The following is a 25,196-nucleotide window of genomic DNA, read 5'->3' as shown; positions in this document are numbered from 1 at the left end:
TGTACTAGATAAAAAATAAAACAGAATAAAAAATAGATTAGAATTTAGATAAGATGGAGCTCGTCGAGCAGTTGAATGTGCAAAGTTACTCAGGAAAATAAAGTTCAATGTGCAAGTCCCTCAGAAGTTAAGTCCCCTCTCATTGCACAGAGTGGAGTCGTTGCACTGCATTGTAGTGGGTAGTATGACTTTCTGTAGCGGTCCTTACAGCAGCAGAGGACTGACAATATTTATATATTCAATATTTACCTTAAAAACCAGCGTAAAGAACACAAGTATTTATTATTAAGGGAATGTAATCTTGAATGTAATGTTATTGGATATTTGGATACAATATAGGGAGCTGGCTGTAGAAAGCTCCCAGCTTACTGCATTAAGATGTTGTATTGATCGACTCATCATAACGTATAGCCTCACAGAATCTCATTTATTACACCAACACACACTGATTCTCTCTGAAACACATACACAGGCAAGAAATGCACAGTACCAGAGTATTAACCTCCTTGTGTCAGTGCATATATTGTAAACATACTTGGCTGGGTCGTATAATTCATGGATCAGCCCCACATAATACTGCAAGGGCTGCATCCATCTCTATCATACAAGAGATAGTGATCAGATAGAAATCATATAGTGTGTGCACGCGCTAACTCACATTCTCACACACACTCTCTTGCTCCCCCCTGCTGCCTCAGGTGTTATCATTTAAATCAGCTAATTAGATTTCTGCCTTCCAGCATTAGCCCCTCATCCTCTTTGGGCTTAAAACAGCTCTTCTTCAGGGAAGCCCGCTCATTATACATCAGCCAATTAAAATGTCCCACAGGGGGTCAGAGGTCACTGGTTAATCAATCACAGGAAGCGGCCACTGTTGTAGTTATCAGATTGCGTTATCACCCAGGAAGTGGGGAAGATAAGGATACACTTGTGAGTGCAAAGCAGTGGGGAGTCTGCATCACATCACAGAACTAGCAAAGAAAAAAAAAAAGGAAAGAGGCAAGGAGCGTATGCATGGTGCGACTACAGTAGATATTTCAGGCTCTAATGGCAAATGGATGTGCCACCATTAATTTGTGTGAAAAGAAACTTCAGGGGGAAAAAAAAAAAAAAAAACTTCCACCAGTTTAGAGAGATGGGGCAAGAGCGAATCAGAGAGTAAGCCTGACAGAGCGATGTAAGTTACAAACCAAGCCATTGACTAAAACCACAGTTTTCATCAGAAGTTGAGATCAGACACTGCAGAAAAGCGAAAGCAGGACTCACAAGACAGGAGAGAACAGTGCATTAGAGACAGGCACCAACAATAAGTTGTCTCAGTTGAAAGGCCTACTCTGCTCTGCCACGGCGCACAGTGCTAGCTGTCTACCATCTAAGCACTCTCAAGTTAAGGCCTCTTAATGGAGGCTTGCGATGAATGTCAACTTGATGTCGAGACTGTGGGCGAAGCAGGAGGAGAGATAAGTATGAAAAATAGAGCAAAGAAGAGGGACGGTCTCAATTTTCCTTTACCCCAGTGTAGTGTACTTTGGGGGAAAAAATGCATTCTACATTATTCACACAATGACAAACAAACAAAAAATCAAACAAAAAAAAAATATGTCAATTTGTGTCTTTGTCTTTTCTTGAATGGAAAAAGAAATCATGGGGTCTTGGGTATACAAGAAAAGAAAAGTTTTATTCTTTTCTTGAGAAAAGGAAAAGAATGTTCAGTTGCAGGGTCAGACAAGGATGCAAAGCTAGAATTTTGAAAGAGTTATCTTTTCTTCTCACTTGTAATAATTCTACTGACTGGTTTTGATCCAATCTCTGCCACAGTTTAAAGGCACTTGACAAAAATATGACAATGTGTAACCATGCGCACACACATACTTCCCAAACAGTAGCACTTCCCATAAGGCAGTATCAGTGAATTGTGCCGTCAAAGCACTAAAGGGAATGGTGGATGAAATAAAACTGCTGTGAAAGAGCATGACTGATGCTGTACATGACAGGCAGGCCTCAGAGACAAGCAAGTAACACCTCAAATCCCCCCACCCACCCTTCACACACGCACACACCGATGTGCACACACACCAAAATCTCCTCCTTCTCTACAGCCCTCGACTCACACCAGCACTTCATCTTATCAGGGTGGATTTCTAATCAGAGAAAAGGCCTTACTGGAACTGCCGGGCTTTTTTTACACACACACACACACACACACACACACACACACGCACACACCCGCACACACATACACACAATATCCTAACACTAATGTCAAATGAAAAAACATACTTGATAACTAATACCAACACCGAAGAATTTATCAAGTGATGTAACGAACTGACAGCAGTGTGAGTGAGAGACAGGAGGCAGACGCTGCTTATGTGGCTCATCATTTTATCCACTATTTGTTCAACTATCTTACTTTGGAGACATCACACCCTCAACTGACTTTTCAGTTGATGAGGCTCATTATATATGGTATGTTGCTGGGATACAATCGTCTCCCCTCAGGAAGTAGATGCACAAGCACACAGTGAGGGGAAAGTTGAGAGGGCAGCTGCCTCCAAAGGATAATTAAATCACTGTGTTGTTTCCAATAGCCAATCAAGGCAGCCATGCAGGTAAACTTTAAATCACTACTATTAGAGGAGTTTCTGTAGCAGGGATAATATGGGGGTCTCAATTCAATGTGCAAACAGCGCGCGCACACACACACACACACACACACACACACACGATTGCCTCAAGCAAAATCCACTATGAGACATCTGATGCACAGGAGGGGGGCTGTCTGCAGCAAGTGAACAAATCCACCATTCCGACACATCTGTCAACTCTACAGTCAACAGAGGGGAGACGAACAGTCAAACCAGCCGTGCAGCTTGACTGTTGACTCACCGTATGGTTCTGATCCAGCTAAGTCCTGAACTTCAGTCAGCCAGACAGAAAGCACAAGAGACATCCAGAGCGCCCAGTAGCTTCTTGGACTATACACACCTGCCCTCACCTTTCCCTCTCTGCCTTGTCAATGCACACACTCCAACATCCCGACTAAAACCAACATGATGGCTTGAAAGGTCTGTCTGCAGACTCTGCAATCCAGAGTTGTGTGCGAGTACCAGTGAGTGTGAGACAGAGAGGGAGATCAGAGCAGTAAAGTGAGGAGCTGTGTTGTGAGTGAGCGAATCAAAGTGAACCATGCAGGGCCACCTCTCCCTGTGATTCAGACTGGATGACCCAGGGCCATAATTAGTCTGAGACTTTCATTCTGATAGCAGCAAATTAACAGACTTCATTAGGCTTTTCTCTCTTCTCCTCCCCTATTCCTGCTATACCAAGATCGCTTCTAAATCTAAACCACTGAAATTACTCCAGCTGGAGCTTCAGCGTCTACAACATAGCAGTCAATTGCTCCTCACAAAGAAACATACCCTGCGGAGAGAACATGCAAGTACACTCATTTAAAAGTAAATTCACAAATCTGGACAGAAATTATTGATGCTACATCAAAAGATTCAGAATTGATTAGGAGCTTGTATCAATCAGTATGTACTGGCCCTGTGGGGATGAATTTTACCAGTAGCTCTATTCTCAGTGGAGTAGTGCCCTCTAAAGGCCTCTTGAAGACCTACCAATGGCATCTAAATGTGTGTGACTGTGCGCATGTGTTAAAATTAGAAATTAGTATTTTCTGACTACTCTGTCATATCAGGTATGAAGCATTATTATCACCATTTCATTTCACTATGTAGTGGCAGGAGTCCAATCTGAACAGTTGTTAAGCCCACCCAAACATTTCCCAAGTCATTCAATGGATTGATGGCAGTCTAAATCATTCATATTCTGAAGCCATTTTTCTGTTTTTCTCTGTGCTGCAAACATGTCTGCAGCCATACATACACAAACCTACATGTGTGGATGAAAAATCACTGCCGAAAAATAAAGTCGCAAAAGCAAATATGTTTTTAACGAGCCAGCCCATTACTCTGCTGATATGAGAACATAAAAACACAAATTGGGAATAAACTGAGGTGCTGATGCCTGAGAAACGGTGGCAGAAGAAAGACAGGAGAAAACAATGAAAGAGAAATGAAAGCAGAAAAACAGAAGACGGTTAACTACCCACAAAAAAAACAGGAAAAGGGAGGCAAAGAACCAATGAGGACAATGAGTGTGCATGTGCATACATTATTTGGTACAAATTTCAGTAAACTGTCCAGGTATTAGGCGTGTTGCTGACTGCGTTAAGTCAAAGTACTGTACACAGACAGTATAACCGTAATGCATTAGCCGTTTCTAAGCAGAATGTGGTTGCATTACAGGCAAGTGTGTGAAATTTGTGGGTTTGACATTCTAAGAAAGGAAAAGAAAATAGACATCTATTCACTGTGTGTGTACTATGTTATCAGACCTTCCCTTTCAACAATGGAAAAAGCCTCTGATGATTGTGCATTTGATGAAATCTCTCATAATGGCACAGATTTTCTGCAGCCACACGAAAAGTCATTATAGAACTAATGGTGTTCTTCAAAATGTCAAAACAACAGCATAAAGAGAGTGCAAGAATAGGAGAGAAGAGGAGAACAAGTGAGACGGAGTGTGAGAGAGACACAGGAGAGAAAGCCCATTTGATGTGAAGAGATATATACCAGCGGAAAGCAATACTAACTACTAGACAGCATGAGATGGACATCCTGCTGCTATCCTCATGTGCACATGGTGGTTCAAAACAAACTATATCTAAAGCTTCAGAAGCCACTTTCGCTGCTAATTCTATCTCCTACCCTTGGGAACACAACTGGACTCCACACATCTTTGAAGGTAAACTGTATGTTAAATTAGATTTTCACCAAAATGCAGCTGAGAGGTTATGGTAATTAGATCATTGAAGCCCAACTCAAAGCAAAACTGTAACTTCTGTAAATATGAGACACATATTTTTTTAGCCTCTGTCAGGCATTTGATTTTAAAAAAGACCACCCACTGATCTTCCATCCCCACCTCCTCTAGTCCTCGATCCTTATAAATACTCTATGATGGTGTCCGCCAACCTCCTCAGCTCCTTTTGTCTCATTGTAATTCAAAAGCCTATTAAGTTCTCTGAACAGTAGACCACAAAAGCTATTGCTACTCTAAGAAACTCACCCACCTTGCATTTGAGAGGCCTATTAACAATCACTATGCAGATATGTTAAGTGGATCCAATTTAGAAGTAGGGTTACTGTGGTGAAGACTGACTGATTAGAAGCATAGGTTTGAATGATCATGACTGTTAATGTGTCACATCAGTCTGAGTTTGACTAAGTAACACTAACCATGGTAACTGTCACTAAACGTCCTTAGCTACTCAACCACACATATGTGCTTGACCCCAAACACACACAACCACTATTCCCGTCAAGTAGGCCCGCAAATACACTTGTGCAAACTGCCAAAATCCACACAAGCACACTTCCCAGAACAATATAATCATATGAAAATGGGGTGTCTGTCATTTTCTGCTAGCGGTGGAAAGAGAGCTTGTCTTTCCTCGACTTTCTCTCTGAGGGCTACATTCTGCAGAGTCTGACATCGACTGAGAGCGCAGCCTTAATGCTGTGGCAAGAAACATAAAAAAGGGACACTTGTGAAGCGTCACTTATGAAGGGTGTTCAAGTTTTTCATTTCTAACAATTTATTCATTAAAATGTCTATTTGAGGAGCACCCCGCTGTTTACTTTTGCATGCTTAACAACAATTGTCTGTGATTCCTAACACTGATTGTATAATAAATCTGTCCCGAAAGTCAAAGTCCATTCATAAACATAATTTCAATAAGTTGGTTTAAGTTTTTGAAAACCACAAAGTGCTCATGTGGACAATGACCAGCACAACAAAACCATCCATCCATCCATTTGCTATGCCGCTTATCCCTTTCGGGGTCACGGGGGGGCTGGAGCCTATCTCGGCTGTCAACGGGCAAGAGGCGGGGTACACCCTGGACCGGTCGCCAGCCGATCGCAGGGCACATACACACACCATTCACACTCACACTCACACCTAGGGGCAATTTAGAGTCACCAATCAACCTAATGAGCATGTTTTTGGTCTGTGGGAGGAAGCCGGAGTGCCCGGAGAGAACCCACACATGCACGGGAAGAACATGCAAACTTCACACAGAAAGGCCCGACCCGGGAATCGAACCTGCGACCTTCTTGCTGTGAGGCACACGCACTACCTGCTGCGCCACCGTGCAGCCCACAACAAAACCAATCACTAGTAATCAGCTTATGGCAAAATTGGTAACAACCACGTTCCATAGCTTCTGCATCATTCACAACACAAATACCCTGTGCTACAATCGGCATGTAACTACGACCCCAGTGCGACACTTTCACTGTCTCTAATATATCTGATAATACGAGGTGTGGTTGCATTTACATATACGCTTAGACATACTGGATGTCCGAGAAATGCACTCACAACCCAACATGAAAGATCTTGGCATGCTTGAATCAATAAATTGAACACTTCCTCCGTCACTTAATTACCATAATAATAAAAAAAGGCTATTAACATTCTTGTTTTTTTTCTTTACACTTTCATTCTCCAACATCCTTTCAGTTGCACTGCCTTTCTGTCTCTCATATTTCAGTGCTGTGGCTTTGGAGGAGAGGTAGGTTATTAGCAGATGCCTGTATCCTGGAGAGAAATGGCAAACTGATTTTGTGATCTTTGAGGGTTTCGTCTAATTGGATGTTATTTATTAGCAGAAAAGAAGCCCCGGGAAAGGGCAGCTCTCTTCATGCTGTTGCTCATTTTCCCAGCACTACGGCCATGAATCCATCTCTCTGCCCTGTCTTGATAAAAAAAGAGATGGGAAGAAATAGCTGGTTTGTTCCAGATGTCAATTTAGAATCCTCTAGTTAGACCATGAATGCGAGGACAACAAAATGTAGTCCATATAGTAACATGTAAGTTTGACAAGCACATTAATCTCTATATATGGAAAAATATATTTAGTGGTAAGAAATCAAATGATATCCTTACACCAGCAAAACACTCTTACTTTTTACTGTGTGCTGTATCAAGATTAAAAGATCAATATGCACTGTCATACATAAAATGTAAAAAGACAGAAAGGCAGGCAAAAATAAATAGTGTATAGACTTTAGGGGGTAGAGGGTGCTGTATTATGTACAAATTGTAAAGCCTTTGAGAAAAAAACTAGACTGGAGATTTTAAAAAATAAAACTGACTTGACTTTACTTAATGCATGTTTGAGCACACTGGTAGTATTTTTTAATGATATATGAAGAAAAAAAACACCAGACAAAGAAAGGAAGGAGGAAATACATTCTCGGTAAAAAAAAAAAAAAAAACTAGAGTCAACAAAGATGGGAGTATTATATCCAGTATGAGCTGCAACACATGTAAATATATGCGGGACTGGCACCTTGACCCAGGTATAAAAGTTCTATACTCTTTATCTTCAAAGTAAGTAAATCACATTTCTCTCACATTAAACTCAAAACTTTCCATCACCACCCTATACCATTCTCATAAATATGATTTCACTATGTGTTACAATTTCAGATTATAATGCCTGAGATCACTTGTTTTAACAAAAAACATAACCCAGTTGATGTTTAATTGATGGTAAATGGGCTACATTTATATTAATTTAAACTTGATTAGTCTGAAAGCAAGAAATCACCCAGAAAATAGTCAGCATTGAGCACAATTTAATGTATAAAGAAAAGCATTATCCAAAGAAAATATTGCACAGAAATGCCACTGAAATGCATTGCACACCCTGCATTATGGAAATTGCAATAAGAAAAGCTCCTCTGCTCTGATAAATAGAGTATACGACAAGTGAACCTCCTCAGGTAACATTTATTTGCCCGTTCTGTCATTTATGTCGCCCTTTTACTATGACGTCAGACACCACCAGAGCCACTGGTGGTAAGTGGACATATGGCAAAATGCTCCTTTGAGCACTCTGTAGCAAGCTATACTAAAAATATTGTTTGTTGCAATGCCTACATCTAAACAGCTCAATTAACCCTCTAGCAATTTGGACATTGCATTTCTAGCCATTTACAGCCATTTCTCCCTGTCATGATTTCAATGTGGGCGGCACGGTGGAGCTGCAGGTAGTGCACGTGCTTCCTCCCACAGACCAAAAACATGCTCATTAGGTTAATTGGTGACCATAAAATTGCCCTTAGGTGTGAGTGTGAGTGTGAATGGTTGCACCAGCCTCATGATAACTTGACTATTTTGATTATTAGAAATGTATTTTTTTGTACAGGAATCATTCTGTCCCAAACTTTTTGATCTATAACTGGTAGATTATTAGAACCGTGATCACGATAAGCAGTTTCCACTGTAACAATAAGTATGACAGACTCGTATATCTGGTGCTGACGAGGGCAGTAATGTTTAATTGGCAACTCAGCTAATCACGCACATCCCTAATTTATACAGCACTTTACAATTTAACCTCTCATTTCAGCCGCCATGCAAGGGGCCTGCTCATTGGGAGCAACTCAGTGTGTGGTTCAGAGTCTTGCTAAAGGGGACTTCAACATATGGACGGGGGGAAGCCAGGGATCAAACCGCCAACAGTGGGATTAATGCACAGCCTTCCCCCACATTGTGGGAAAGATACTGTAACCATTAAACGATGCAATATACAGCAAGAACAATAATTCCAAGGTCAAATTCAATTGTCTTTTAAACCTAATACACAATAAAAGCCTTATATTTTTGTTTAAGAGGTAAGATACCAATTAATACCAATTACCATGAAGACATTGAAAAAGAGAGATGTTATGGAAGATATATAAGATACTGTATATTGCTTAGATTGAATAATCAGCATAGTGGTACACTGTTTATTTAAAGGATAATGGTGGTTACTTTATGTTTTTACTATGAGCAAGTCCCACAAATGGACAAAAAACAGACAATGAATTCATCCTCACATGAATTGTCTGTGTAGCTAAAGCCTGATATAGCTTATCAAGTAACTTAAGCAACCAGAGAGCTGTGTTTTTATTCTTTACATCCAAGAACAAAAACTGAACAAAGAGAGGCAGAATGACAGAGAGGCAGCACTCTACTGGTTTGTTTCCACTGGCGCCCCTTAATGTGAAACTCAAAGAAAGTATCCTCACTGGTGGTAGAACTGAATAAATACAAACTACCAGATGTGACATTAGTAGAACACTATAAAGGTAGTAAAGTTCCAAATATCCCTCAATTCCCACCTGCCAGTGTCTCTAAAACATTCTGTGATTTTTCACCCTCTCTTCTGGCAAACAGCCACAGGAAAGCCCTGCTATGCATGTTTTATCTCTATCTATTGACACTGATGATCCAAAAGAGCTTCTCTAGAGGCTATCTGTGAAATCACAGAAACGGCTGTAAGTTCTGAGAGCTGTCAGCATTCTCTCTGGGCGTCCACTCACTACTACATTTGCTTGTCTCCCTTTTTTCTTCTTTTCTGTTCCAATCAGAGAAAAGGCTGAGAAAAAAGAAGTGGTGTCTCTTTTTCTCCCTTGTGTTTTCATTAAAACTGTACTGATTTCAAAGAAATCATTAGTTCAATGATATTACAGATAATTACTGTTAATTACTGTGGCACTTTTTCTTAATAGTACAGCATGATGAATGCTGGCAGCCATTGGTAGCTTAAAGTTAAAATGCCAAACTCGACTGATGAAAATTCAAAAAATACATAACAGTCTCCGTATCAATCAATCAATGGCTATGTTTACATGGACACTAATAATGCGATTATAATACGATTAAGGCCTTAATGTGAGTATGGTGGAGCCCATGTAAACACCATACTTTGATTATGTTAATGCGATTAAGCTCAGTTTAAGCTTAATGGCATTAAGATACCTGGAGTATTGTGTCTTTACTCGCATTATGAAGGACTGTATACACCTTAATCACATTTCTTTTGCGTATTTGAGTATCAACACACTGGAGAAAGAGATCTGATATATGTTTAGCAATTAGTAACTCCAACTACTATGGCCTTCACTTTAAAGTCACACCATAAACATTTGAAAAAGTATATGGCCATGAGTATGAAGATGATAAAATTCAACAAATAGTAGGGAAGCAAGTTACAATTGTTATTGACATTTTTACTGTAAGAGCCTACAGCAAGGCCACCAACACAATCAACTTTTCAGTAAAAAATTGACAGTCCTGAGTTCCATTTAAAAAGCACAAAATCGAAAGACAGACCACACACTCATTACTAAAGGAAAGAAAGCAGCGTCAGGTCAAATGTGGAAGACATACAGCTTTGAACTGCTGTGTGAAATGCAGTCCATCCATGTACCACACATTCTCATATGATTCTCTTGTTCAAGGTCAGAGCTGACAGGATAAATGGTAATGCTCCTTTAAAACAGAGCAAGCCGTAGAAGTCATGGCATTGCACCACCAAAAAATAAAGTGGGAGGTGAATTGAATCAATGTGCTTTGTGGTCAAGAACTGTCCTCCAGTCAGACTGTTCAGCCGGGTCCGGCTGAGGGTATAGTTTCCCCTCCATTCTTCCATTCATGCAAATAATTCTTTATTTTCGAAAATGTCACCACTGTGGTTTCAAACTGTGTCCTAATGTGTTGGCATTTCTACAGTATGCCCTTCAAATCTGTAATTTAATAATCACATTAAAATTTATTTTATAAAGGTGTATGAGAAACTCCAGACTCATAACTGTGTTTGTTATTTGCATTTAGCGATACATGTTGGAGTGTTGAAACAGATTAGTAATAAAAATAAAATACTAATGGTAAGTAGTGTCATCATGTCAACATGGACATTATCTCAATTCAACTACCGAAGAGGCGATACGTCCTTAAGAGCTAAATAAAAACCTTTAATGCTTAATTTATCTGCAGTTTCACAAAATATGAAATATGAATCTGGATTAAGTGTGGAAACAACTAAAACTGAAACCATAAATTGAGGAGGAAAAACAACTAATTGGTGAAAGCCAAAAACACTAACCTTTGTTTTCTGTTCCGGCGCAAACGTGAAGGCAGGTAATGCAGCCAAGAAGAAGTTGCAAGGAAAAAAAAGCAAAAACGAGAGGAGAAAGGGAAAGAGAAAGACAGAGCAAACGAGAAAGAAGAAAAGCTGGTTAGTGATGTTTGAAGCAAGCCATATTTCAGACAGCATCATTGTCAGCAGAGAGACAACTGAAACCATTGCACTAAATATAAAGTGATGTTATGGTCCACAGAGGGATTCTGTAAGTATTACCAGACGAAGTATCACTGTTTTGAACTTCACAATAACAGACTTGCCAAAAGTGGGAACAGAACAGAGTTCAAATTTCTCAGAATCACAGAGAATTATAGAATGTCGAGACCCGTCAATTTATGGAAATAGTTTTAATGTTCTGGCAGTAATGCATGATTTGAATCACCAGTGACATTAATAGTCAATGCAGACAGTCTCATGATCACATCATATAACACAGGTCAGAGATTTGGTTCTTGCTCATTGCATTCATCAGCATACCGACTTGCCTATTTACAGATCTTGTCTGTCTTCTGATTTTGAATACAAGCATGAATGCGTTTGGACCCACATTCACACCAGTGATTGAAGCAAAAACTTGTGTAAGAAAAAAATAATTCACAAGCTTCAAACACGTAAAACAATTTTCTAAGGGACTTCAAATTCTTTGATGGGTGTGTGAATTTTTCCGACAAAAATAAAGTCGCTGCCCAAGTCCTCATGTGTTTTTCTTGAAAAACACTTCAATAAAACAGCACAAGCCCCATCTGGTATGTGTGCCATCACGTAAGTTGATACATTACCATAAAAATGCTGATGTTTGCAGACACTTCACTGTTACTCACTACATGGGTCAGCAGACAATTTGTTGGAATGAATTAAATAGTGCTGCAGCTTATGCCACTTTCAGCTCTCTCTCTTTTGAAGTTCCATGATGAAGCTCTGAGAAGGATTCCTCTCTACCCATGCAGGCTCCATGCTCAATATATGAGACAGAAACCACAAAGCCTGCAATTAAAGTCTTCAGATGTCAAGGGAACATATTAGCTCGGAGTTCAGGGGCAGACACTGAAGCATCATTAGCTATGCTTAATTCATTATCACAATGAAATAATCCTCACTGGTGGATATAATCATCAACTTTAGTTAACCCCTTTGTATTCATATTCAACCTGAAAGCTATGTGAACGACTTCTGTCATATAACACCTCCTCTTTTACCAACAAAACACAACTTCAACATAGTCTTTTTTCATATGCAACTTTCATTTACATTTATTTAGTTTCCTGTTTTTATTCTATTTGAAATGTAAAGCACTTTGAGCTGCAAGTTTTCCATAAAAGTTACTAAATAAACAAACTTACAAACTTACTGTTATCATTAATATTATTATATCAGCACTTGTCCTGTTTCGAGAATGATTGTAATTTTTCCCATGTCGGTGAGGAAATGGAATAAACAATACCACATAAACATTGCACGAAACAGCCACTTACGTAAAAGTTTATAAGTTGCATCATTCATGTTTGTGGAAAAATTGCTCCATGGCAGATAGATTTAATCTGGATGAAATAAGATAATACAATCTTTCAACTACATCTCAGTAAGCCAGTAGGAAGAAATAGGACTGCGTGCCTGGAGTTGTAATGGCATAAACTGACCAGGCCGTCAGAGGGAGAGCAGAGAGAAAGAACAGGGAAAGATTGTTATGTTAGGATAGTTATTTAATGGCAAGACCAGTCGATACTATAATGAATATAGATATTAGGATTTATTGAGGAACTGTATATGAGCATCCCTGGGGCAAAATCCTACATATTAAAGCAGGGCTTGAGACTAACCTTGTCCACTAGAAGCACTGGTGCTCCCAAATGAAAATTTTAGGAGTGGCTCTTAAATCAACGTGCATCCTGAGAAATGCTTTGGTAATAAATAGACAATTTACAGAAATAACAATGTGCTGTTTTATGTTAAAGGAAAAAGTCACAAAGTGAAGTAGTGCTTTAAGAGAAAGTCATATTCCATGACTTTTTAAAAGGGGCACTATAGCACCTCCTCAAACCAGATATTACACAAACCAGCACTTGATATAAAGTTTGAAGTCTCCCACCACTCAAAAATATATTTTTCTTCATGTTTCAACAGTTGAATGTTTGAGCTTTCACTGTGCAAAATGTATGTGCAGAGTTTGACACGAGAAGGGCAAGACTACGAGCACGATTTGTGACATCACAAAGAGTTTGGAAGCCAGTCCTGTTACACTATTCAACTTAGCGTGATGTGGAAACATGAAGCTTCCAGAGCTCAAACAATGAGAACTAACTTTGAGTTAACACATTACGAGTAGAAAAAAACTCCTTGTGATGTTTCACGTGAAATACAATGATGAAAAAAGGAAGCATATTTGAAATTTATAAAAATCACACTGTCTCCAAAGATGGTAGTAAACTGCAAGTAAATGATGGCAGTATGGAGCCGTGTAAAGTCTACATGTCTCGCCTTGGTAAGTGGCTATAAAAGACAGCCTGAATGGTCATAAGACCACTATTCCAGGAGCATAAGCAGTGGCAGCAGCATCAACAGTGGCGCTGGTGGTTCTATTAAACCTATTATCTTTGCCTCAAGAACTTAAAATGTCTGTCTACCTCTTGAAAGAAAAAAAAATCTTCAAACTTTTCCTTTCAGTTTGCCTGAAATGGCTCGGCTCGAAACGTTAGCACGAGAAATGTTGAGGGGGCTGGCTGAGTTTCTGACATTCCCTCCACTATGCACAGACTCACTCCACACCTCCTACTTCTCATGCTTTGATGGAAAGTTTTATTATTTTGTGAACTTATGAGGAAACAGACACTATACAGCCGCTTCATCTCACACAAAGCAAGCTGTCCGCCTGCATGCACTGACTCTCGTGGAACAGCAGCTGTGTTGTGAGAGAGCACACAGGGAAGGAGAAGTGGAAAGTGATACAAAAGAGGGGGAGCGCTGTCTTAGCTTCCAGTTCAGGGAGTATTTAAAAGCAACTCCATGCTTGGTCTTGTATGGAGGGCAAGCATCTCTGCACTGACTTCTATGGGTTGAAAGGTTCAAGTCTGTCGAAACTCTGACCACATCAGTGATCACAGCTAGTTTATAACAGCTCGAAGTGTCACAAAAAGTATTTGACATACTCTACTTTGACCTCATGATGGTGCTAGAAGAAAGGTCAGGGGATTATCACAATTCATCCCATGGTGACCATAAATGTCTGTAACCAATTTTCACGTCAATCATTCTTATAGTCAAGATATTAGACATAAGATATCAGATACAAAAACTGAAAATGTCAGCCAGATTCATTTGCTGGGGCGATGGATATGTGTAAAATTTCAAATCATAATCATCTCTATAATGAATTCAGATTTTGGCTGGGCCTCCAAAATCATCCTCGAGAGCTCAAAATCTTGAGATGGATATTGGTTAGATGGAAGACAAGCCAAGTTTGTCCAGTGGTAGTAGCCACTGATTGTATTTTTTCTGGCAAACCTATAACAAGTCTATGTCTGATGCAGTGTGTTTGTGTGTTTCATTAATGAAAAAAGCATTTGAGTGACCCTAACTGGCCAAACAGCTGGTTTGTTTGTACCCAGGCATCATAATTAAGAATACAGGCAGAGTGACATTGCTTTTAATGAGTGAGGAAATAGAAAATCAACAACATTTTTCTGCAGCAACGTACATCCTATCTGACCACCAGCATTGATTTACTATAGCAAGTCACAATTAAACTTGATATATGTTCCCTGCCTCTCCTGCAGCATGTATACTTAGTTATGTTTGTGTGCATGTGTTACATTGTATATGAATATCTGTGCTTTTTAGTGACAACCTTCCACTGTGTAGCAGCTTTCATGCTTGTCTATTAGTTTCAGACAGTAGGGCTGTCAAAGAATATTCTAAATTCTAATATATATTCAAATTTAAATTGTGAAAATGAGATTTTGATATTTTTTACAGAAAAAGAGTAGCAGCACCGCAGGAAGGGGGGCACTGAATGCACTGCAAATCGTCACATCGGTTGAAAAATATTTTGGCCATTAATTTATTTTAGTTTATCAGCCATTTGCAGATAGACCAAAAAGTTCATTTTGGATCCTGCATCATCTCCCGACTAATAAGGCTGTTGTCTTCAACAGATGTAGAAGTGCTTGATGCTCATCAGGTTGAGGTGTAAGTAGCCACGCAAATCACTGAGTTCACACAGTGACTAGAACAATTTGAGGTACAGTATAGTCAAGCCTGGAGGTAAGAGTATTTAGTCAAAATAGAGCCAAAATACAAGCCTGCAAAGAGAAAGGAGTGATCATTACACTACTTCTTCAGGATTGTTCTTGTTTAGAATAAATAGCTTTAGTAGAAAATATTTAGTTGACCTTAGCTGCTTAACAGAACAGAGTCTCTCAGTCTGGATTCGAATATCTCTTCTTTAAGTTTAAGGTGCCAGAAACAATACAACCATAAAGATTTTGTCAGAACAAAAAGTCAGAATTTTAGTGCGACTTTTCATTTTATGATGGACGTGAGAAGCAATTCACAGAAGAATTGCTTCTCTGTGTTGCTCTTTGCAGGCCCAGTAATTAAGTGTTGTTTGTGCAGAGTCAATAAAAGGAACTGATCTTCCACATGAGTTGTTATAACCTGACAGATCGGGGAAGAAGATTATGAAGAGACAAGTAAAGAACAACCTCACAATATAGTTTGTCAAAGAAAAAATACCCTGCCTGCGTAAGTAATGTGTGATGGTGTGAATGAAGGAAAGCAAAGAGAATTAATGATAAATCAAAGTGCACAAGCAAACACGCAATTTATGAAGGCCATTTTAACGTAAGTTTCTTCTTTTTACCTCTCCTGTCACCTCTCCTGCGTTTGATGCTCTATTAGTCTAAAGACATAACCTTAAAGATATTACAGAGCGGCATCCTCTCACTGTTTTGTCCCAAATTGAAAGGCTCCATTAACTTTTATTGTTTAGGACAGGACATTTGTATAAAAGGTTTGCCGCTAATAAGCAAAGACTTGAGAGAAGAGCACAGAAATCAACTCATATTATTCAGCATGGTCTTATTTAATTTTGTTCGCTCTGACCTGCTCCCTCAAAAGTAAGAACACCCATTCACTGCAATTTGCGCACTGACATGTGTTAAAGTGGCCCTGACCCTTTGCCAAAAACCACATCCCACTCTGAATAGATAAACAGAGGAGACGAAGGATATTACCGCTGTGAATATAATGTATACTCAGCCAAACAAAAATGTGTTTTACTCTTCCAAGTTCAGTAATATAAATCCTGGCTGAATGTGTAAGCCTTATTTTAATAATTTCAATAATAACAAAAAACAATCACTGTAATCACTTTTTATTTACACTTGATTAAGTTGAGGTCTGCCAAAAATCCAACACTGATGGTCTCCAAGCAAACTGTTCCAAGTCCCCATCCAAATTCTGCAGTTTGTGTACAGGATGGCATTGATTCTCTTAGAAAATAACAGCAAGAGCCACAAACATCACGATAGAAAAAGGAAGTTTCAAGGGATGTAAATTAATATTTAATAAGAAAAACCGAGTGAATACTGCTTCATACTGTGTCCTTTTCAATGTTTAATGTCGATCCAGATGCTGCTGCTCTTAAATGAGATGAAACATGATGCTACATGGTTGTGTTAATCATAAGACAAGCCCACACACATGTATGCATACACGTACGCTCGCTGACACACAGCAGCAGTAGCAACTGGGTCCGACAGCTCAAACCATCAGTCATGCTGCTCCAACAACCTCCACAGGGATGCAAGAAAACAGGGAGGAAACTCAACTAAGAGGGTGGACTTAAACCACGAGAAAGGCTTGATTTAGTCAAATGCTTCATGCCTTTCTCACCAAATCTCAAATGCATTACCCATGAGCAGTTACAAACCAGGCGGCCAGCATACTGCGTGAAGAGCAGCCATGCTTTTGAGTGCCTCTTCATATGATGTTTCATGATTACGGTAAAATAAAACGCTGTATGTGAATGTGCACAGACTATGGGTCATTACCCAGAAGCAGAAAGAGAAAAGCCACGTTCATGCAGAACAGGAAAGTACAACTGTCTGCTGATGGACACCCTTCCTTTGCCCTCTCCCGAGAACATCTGTTTGACTGTCTGTCAGCCTGTTTGCCATTTAGATCTGCCTCTATTATTCAATGCCTTGAGTGTAGGTAACAAGGGTGTTCTTGTGTGTAGGGGGGTCTTGTGTGCCTTGAGAGGAGCGGCATAGAGTTGTGACAGGTAGATAACGCCTGGATGAATAATTCAAATTGGCATAAGCTAGCAGAGTCAGTGACAAGACAAGAAAGAAAACACAAGACATGTGAATAAATCATCAGAGGAGGGACTAATAGACCAAGCACAGGAGAGGACAAGACTGATAACATCTCTTGCTACCTCCTGCTCCAGCTTTAATCATTCCAACAACCTTGTTCATGAATATTCCAGATCTTGCCTGCCATACTAATGTGTGAGGACGTAACTGTATGGTGTCTTACTGTGTAACATTACCACCAGGAACGGCCAAAAAAGCCCACCAAAATCCAAAATAGCAAGACAACTATGGGGACTGCTGACTGCTGACTGATATGTAATAGATCATATTAAAACATCACTACATAGCAAGCCCTGCCCAGGCAGGCTTGGGAAATGCACATGTTGCATAGCAAACATGGCCGATCGCTGTAAAAGGAATTCAACCAAGTAAACCGTAACTATTGTCAGCATAAATCACTAAAAAGTGATTATCAGTACTTATCAACTGACTGCTGTGTGGTTATGTTGATGCTAAACAGGTTGTTTGTGCTGTTCTGTTTGTGCTGTTCTGCTGGCCCATAGTTGTTAGTTGGTGGTTGCCAATGCTAATATCAGCTATAGCTCGAGAGCCTTGTTAAATTCAGTAATTAAACCACATACTAATTGCTGGATGAGAGATTCCTTCTGTTTATGTGTATGGTTTCGCCTGCTGCTAACAACTGAGAGTTAGATGCTTTATCTTTATGTTAATTCTTTAATTGCTAACTTGGGCTTGTGTTTCTTGTTTAATCATATTCATAATGAGTTTTATTCTCCTGTTTAGACCACATACCCACACAAACATTACAATGTGGCAGGCATATGGATAAGACTAAATAATTGTGCCTATGTAGCAGATGCCTCAGTAAAGTTCTATAAACCAAAAGCCAGCCTCTGTGTCCTGACCCAACACCCCATATTGGTAAGCATTACCTAAGCTAGCTAAAGTCTTCAGTACACTGTTCATAGTTCTTGTGTTTGACTGAATTTTACTCAGTGGATTGTTGAAGTGCCGTGGTAATAATATTTTGATCCATATCTCCCACAACTGCACTAGAATAACACATTAGAGATGGTACTGGCCAAGGAAACTTTGAAATAAATGGGGCATGGAAAATAAATCAGCATTCTAGTTAATTTAGCATTTACAGACCTCCACCTACATTTGAAAAAGCAGTGAAAATTGGACCAAATTGAACTCTATAGAATAAGGGATGATTTCTGTCATGCGTATCTCACTGTCCATTCACTGAAAGTGATAAAGAAACAAACCGCTTGCGGCCTTGAGGGTTGGTGCAGGCACGCATACTTGCTTGTGTCTTTGTCATGCAATCCCTCCTCAATGAAGACACATTGCAAATTACATCCAAGCACAGATGTCTGCACGCACACATGCACAACACAAAAACAGAACGGCATTCACATTATTCTTCTCTGTTTTACCACTCCAGCTCAACTGAGACACACTGCCATTTTCCTCCCTAACACCACACTAAAAATTTGACACAAAGTACCACAATCAGGAACCAGAAAGCTGGGACAGGGAGACGGATTTAAAGGCTACAAAAGAATAAAAACAAAGAAATAAATCATGCAATATTTAGTTAAAACACCTGTCTGTTATTGGCAACAAAGCTGTCTCAGAATACAAGTGTAGAGGTCACATGGATGGAAATTGAATATATATGTATATAAAAATGCAGTGAGAGTCTGACCTGTTCGCTGTGAACAAAAAGTGAGAGCAACTCTGCTGAGTAATTCTGGTTTTGCGTATTGGTCCTCATCAGCCCGCACCCAGAAACAGCTCTCTGACATTTCCTGGGGACGAATCTGAAAACACACATCGGCAGTTCAGCACATTTACTTAATACATGGCTCTGACATTTCCCTCTGTAGCCACTGTAATCTGTAAAATAAAATGTAAGAAAAATACATCATTCTAATCAGTTATTAGTCACATGATAAAGCTACAAAAGACTATTCCACATGGACTTGCTGCAGAAGAGTCCTGTCCGTGCCCAAAGTAATTACTGCATGTGTTACAACTACCAATTAAAATCACATTTTTGGATTTCTATTATTGTTAAGCAATTGCACAGTACCTATGTTCAATTTACTGTAAAAGAATACTGTATATCTTTGGTCTGAATACTTTTTGGTCTGCATACACAAAAACACATTGCATACAGAGGAACCAAGTCCATTGCTTTCTTTTGGCAATTCTTTGTCATTTACCATGTTCCAGATTATCCTGATCAACAGCTGACAATAGAAAGAATTTAGTGTAATCTTTTTGTTTTTAATTCTATCAGATTATTGGCAATCAGAATAATATGGTAGAAACACACATGCACACACACAACACATCGCCTTGGGATTCAAAAAATAGAAATTTCTTCAAATTCAATGCAACTCATTAAGCTGTTTTTTTCCGAATGAACACTTCCTGTTATGTGAAAGGGTTGTTTTTCAAATCTTTGCTTCTCATATCAAACTGAGAGTTGTCACTGGCAGCACCAAGCTTAGATGGGGCAACAGGAGCTAAGAAACCCCTATATTGTTTGAGGGATTTGATGGACCAGTGAGGCTGAAATGCTCATTAATATTAAATTTACTTGGACCATTGGAGTCGGGTGAAATGTGACGCTAATGGGATGTCCAGGTGGCCCTATATCTGCTGGATGCACACGGTGACAACAAGACTTTGCTGCTGCTAGGTTGTTGAGGGTCTCCCTGTTTGTCAAAAATGGTTTCATCACTGAACTCCAATCATTAAAATGTTTAGTGGGCACTCTTTAAAACTGGCTGAGCCAACGCAATTGGGAGTAGGAAGTTTGAAATCTTATTATTGAAGTTTCAGAACAGCTTTGTACCAAACATAACCATATGTGAGCTTCTCATACAGCTGTGCCATAAGTCCTCCTCATGTCCCACTAAAAGGTTCACTTGATTTTCCAAGCATATGGTTTAGTTTGTTGAACACCTGTACTGATGTTCATCTGAGATTAAATTATTAATCAAACCACAAACTAATATCACTTGAATGTGAACTAATACTGCTCTGGAGAGAACAACATCTGTAAAGGCTAAGGCTGCTCTGATAGTAGCATCTGATCGTCTGTTATTTTCAACTATTGCTGGCTTGGCACAGTGGTCGAAAGTTGTTTTTAATTCTTAGGAAAACATCTGTACTGTTCAGGTGCTGCCAATGAACATCAGGAAAGAAAGGAACAAAGAGCAGAGAAGGGGGGCACTATAAATATCTGGCCTAAATTTTAAGTTCCGTGTCCCAAACTTTCAGTTAATCATTATCCAGCAGAGTCGGAAAACATCTGGGTGGCACGGTGGGACAAGTGGTAACGCTGTCGCCTCACAGCTAGAAGGTCCCAGTTCGAATCCCGCTGTGGGCGCTGGTGTCCTCCACCATGCCTTCAGTGCCTACTTGAGGAAAAAGGGGGCCTTTCTGTGTGGAGTTTGCATGTTCTCCCCGTGCTCACCTGGGGTATCCTCCTTAAATAACCCCCACTAAAAACATGCAAGAAGATCACCACCAGAGTGACAAACAGAGTTGGGTCCCCGGGCGCCACTGTTGGCTGGCAGCCCACCGCTCCTGGTCTGCCGCGGAGGAAGGATGGACCAAGGACAGGTTAAAGGTGGAGAAAATAATTTCACGGAAGCATGGCGTGTGTGCATGTAGTGTGCAACTAACCTGTGTGTGATAAATAAAATACATTTCTTCTCTAATATATCTCTTTATACTCTAGACATCCAGAATGCTGCCACTTATCAGTTAGATACACCTCTACAAATCCAAATACTGGCACTCTAAATACTCCAATATACTGGCATATCCTAGGAATAAATCATACATTTTTGACTTTGTCAGTAAGGTGTTAATTCAACTCTACAGTATTTTTGAGGCTTTAGTTAGTAGTATATTAGACTGCATTATTTTGAGATGTTTTTCCCATATTATGTCACCCACATGTATGAAAATGGAGGTGGTTACAAGCCGGATTCCAAAACAGTTGGCTGTGTAAAACACTTTTGCAGCATTTTACCTTGGACCAGTTGAGGCGCTTCATGGAGGTCTCAGGCTTGAAGTCTTTCTTAGGCCTGAGGCCATAAGGCAGAGCATGCTGGGTGGGAGAGCTTAGAATACCCCCAAATCCTAGAGGAGGTGGGGGGGGGGCACCAAATGGAGGAGGCACTCCAGGTGGAGGAGGTGGGGCAGGACAGCCAGGTAACGGAGGCGGAGGAGGTGGAGGAGGAGGAGCTGGCACCCCAGGTGCTGGAGCAGGGGGTGGAGGCCCAGATGGGAATGCCTGTCCAACATGGGCAGAGGAGACACCCACAGGTACAGCTCCAAACTGGAAAGGGGGGGGGAGAAGAACTCAGGACAATTATTACATTGAGAATACAGATGGTAGCCTAAAATTCATGAAATGGTCTTGTAAGAAAAACGTTGCCAATTAGTGTAAATACCCAGAACAAAGAAGTAACATTGAGGAGCCCTGAACACAAATAAAATAAAACGATAATGCAAAGCCACCGTTACATTTTTTTAAACCCCGAACTGCTTTGAAACAATGCCAAGATCCAAAAACCTTGTCACTGCAGTATCAACTTCATATTCCTTTATCTAGGCAGATGTATGAACCACTTTTTATTTAATCTTTATTTAATTGTTGAATCAACTGACAAATTATTTAGTTCCAAGGACCAAGAGAACAATTTAAGGGCAAATAAATTGTCTTTTCACAGCATTTATGAAGTTAAACAAGTCGTACAATATTTTTGAGGTGGCAATTTTTTTGTTTTTATTATTCTAGCTTCAACGAACAAAGGTTCTTTTTTGCCAACCTCATCAGCAGATTTTCTTTGCTTAATTCTGCTGAATATACTCAATAACAGAACATTCTGCCTTTTTCTCATTGGGGATGTTTTACAGTGTGTCATGCTCAAGAAACACTTTCCCAGATAAATTAAATAATTATAGAATTTACATTTCAGGAAAAAAAAAGAAAAAAAAAACAACTGAAACTGGTCAGAAAAAATGGTAGCAGATGAACGAGACCATCTGCTAAATGAGTGGTTCAGTATGCTTTCTTCTGTAACACCATTGCTACAAATAACGGAGGCATGCTCTCTCAACCATCCAGCAGAGGCCAAATGCTCATAAAATGTCCAGATTCTGTTCAGATACCCACATAGCGCAATAATTTGTTTTTTTTCCAACGCTAAAAATCAAATGTTATAACCGGAGCTACAAAGCTTCGTAAATTGTATCATACAGAGCAAATGGCTTATTGATCCATGCACCACTTTTAGATTAAAGACACACACTAAAGGTCAACCCCTGGCCCTTACTCTGGCACCCTCTCTAGAGGGGGAAGGACACCTTTACTGAATTAACAAGTGTGGTTGCGTGTGTTGGTAAGATTTACACTACCACAGACACAGACAGTGAGACAAAGTGTGTGTATGTAACAACTCTGGCTAAATGTACCATCGTCATTTGAACCAGGTTACTATTTGAGTATTCATTCTGTGTTTGCTCTCTGAAATTGAAAAATTATCAGGAAAATAAAAAGGAAGTTCTCTTCTCCTTTCTGAGTGTGTAGTTATCTTACAGTGCCGGGACGTGGGAGCAATTCTCTGGAGTGTTTGGGGGGGTTGCCCAGTACTGAGGTTGAAGAGGGTTGTCAGAATAAATTGCTTTTAGAACAATTTCCTCTTATGGGATAAAGATCAGAGAATCTGAAATGGTCAGTGTTCTCATTAGACTTAGTGTCAGCTAGCCAGCATAGCCAGAGCAGCCTCCATGTCAAACCAAACTGCAGGCTCCAGTGGATAAAAACCCCCACCCCATCCACACCCGGCACCACAAAATAAAAAGAACATCTCATAATGGAAAGTAAGAAAAGAAAGTTGAATCATTCTGAGATAGATTAAGGGAGTTGTGCGGAGTAATCAAAGGTAGTATTTTCTGACATCTCCTAAACAATTAACACAATTTACAAAAAGTGACACTGAAAACAAAATGTACAGGTCATGTACCTGGGACCTGAAGGCCTGCAGTTCTGCTTGGAGTTCAGCTATTTTTTCTTCACACTTAACCAGTTGAGTTTGTGCCTCCTGCCTGCCAAGAAACTCCTCGTCAAACTGAAAAGAGAAACACATATCCCAATTAATCACACAAGCACACACTGATATTGAATTAATGTAACTAGGAATTAACATAAGCCGCTTTTTGTTAAAATCGTTTATGTCTAATGGCATAATTATCTATGTAATCAACATTTATTTCACCTTGATTACCTTTATTTACTGATTGAATTTTAACATTTGTCAAACACCCATTCATTAAGCACCATACACACATGCCAATCAATGAGTCCAACCTTCTAATCAGGACCTGCAACCTGCTGCTACCCCTGCTGCTATCACAGCAGCTAATCCATTTGACCTCACACATTTCACATTTTCTTATTCATCTATAGCAGGGGTGGGGAAGCTCTGGCCTGAAGGGACTGTTTGATCTGGCCTGTGAGGCCAATCATAAAAACAAAAAAGCTACTACTTTTTCAGCAATAAAGGAAATATGACAAAATGAAGACTGCGTCCAAATTGGAACATTATGCAGGTAAGTTTAGCTTAGCTAGCTAATCGCTAAGAAGCTGAAACCTTCGACACAAAACTGCTGAGCTGCAGAGCAACAACCCACTACTGCGAGCAGCTCTTTTCAAAACTGACTCTTGGAAAGACCAGGTTCTGCCCCAGATTGACTGACCCAAACCTGGAAAACCAGCTGTGAGTAGCATCACCAACCCTATCATCTGAGAGACGCCTCACCAAAGAGAAGCAGTTCCAGTCATCGCAGAGATTAGTGTGATATGAATTCATGAATTCAGTGTGCCACCCTGATACAATTGCTGTATCTGAGTGGCCTGAGCATAGCCCTTGAAGGACGTTATAACAAATTAAAATGGCCCTCGACAGGAAAAGGTTCCCCACCCACCCCCACCCCAGAACAAGTTTTCTACATCACTGACAAAAAGTTGTCTTTTTGAATTACAAAAAATGTTTGGTTTCTTTGACTGTAATATGGGATTAACTATTGTAAGGCAATCAGTCTCATGCTCACTTTCAAAAGACATCTCTTTTATTTTTTGGGAAAAGAATCAGAGAGCTTTTTAAATTTATGTCATTTTCTGCCACCTGGTTTTGACAAGGAGGTGGCAGAGAATTCGCATTTGCCGTGTTCAGCGTTTCGCACTTGACATCCAAACAAAGTTGACGCCGTTAAAATTGATTTGCGTTAATAACGCAATATTTTTGACAGCACTAAAATATAGATGTTTTATTATCTAAACAGATGTTATTTCATAGAACAAATTAGAATAAATGTAAGCATGCCTTAGTGGGCCTGGGTAGTGTGGTGGTTATGTAGTGGGATGAAAAGTTTTTTAATACTTGCCTTCTGTGCCAGTTCTGAAGCTCTTTGTTCATACTCATCAATTCGAGCTTTATCGACACACACCTCTGAAAACAAACAAACAAACAAAAAAAAATGAAGATCATTTATGTTTTATTGAAATATCTGAAATTAAAACAAACTGTCAGAGGTGTGACTTACCCAAGAGGTGGCTGAAGTCCACATCTAGGCGCTTGCGGTAACTGAAGTCTGGGTCAGTGCCACTTCGGTGGAGCACAATTTGAGACACACACTCATCAATGATCTTAAAGTACTGTGGCCTGAGAGTCAAGATGAGTGAGAAAATAAAGCCAAGAGAGATAATGAGAAGA

The 25,196-nt window shown here is 39.8% G+C and overlaps 1 protein-coding gene across 1 annotated transcript in view; it reads right to left on the bottom strand.

Moving 5' to 3' along the window:
• The window catches only part of LOC139335032 (protein diaphanous homolog 3-like), a 161,588-nt gene that overhangs the window by 91,708 nt on the left and 44,684 nt on the right, over positions 1-25,196 (bottom strand). Inside the window, exons 13-18 of the mRNA XM_070968415.1 lie at positions 25,027-25,145; positions 24,868-24,932; positions 23,448-23,552; positions 21,449-21,757; positions 19,103-19,217; positions 11,015-11,023 (exon numbers count right to left, since the gene is read on the bottom strand). Of these exons, the coding sequence (XP_070824516.1) occupies positions 11,015-11,023; positions 19,103-19,217; positions 21,449-21,757; positions 23,448-23,552; positions 24,868-24,932; positions 25,027-25,145 (722 nt within the window). The remainder of the gene's footprint in view (positions 1-11,014; positions 11,024-19,102; positions 19,218-21,448; positions 21,758-23,447; positions 23,553-24,867; positions 24,933-25,026; positions 25,146-25,196) is intronic.

Source organism: Chaetodon trifascialis, chromosome 1, assembly GCF_039877785.1.
Source record: "Chaetodon trifascialis isolate fChaTrf1 chromosome 1, fChaTrf1.hap1, whole genome shotgun sequence".
Taxonomy (NCBI): Eukaryota; Metazoa; Chordata; class Actinopteri; order Chaetodontiformes; family Chaetodontidae; genus Chaetodon; species Chaetodon trifascialis.
Note: the sequence above shows the minus strand (reverse complement) of the source record. Positions and strands in the feature narration are given on the sequence as shown.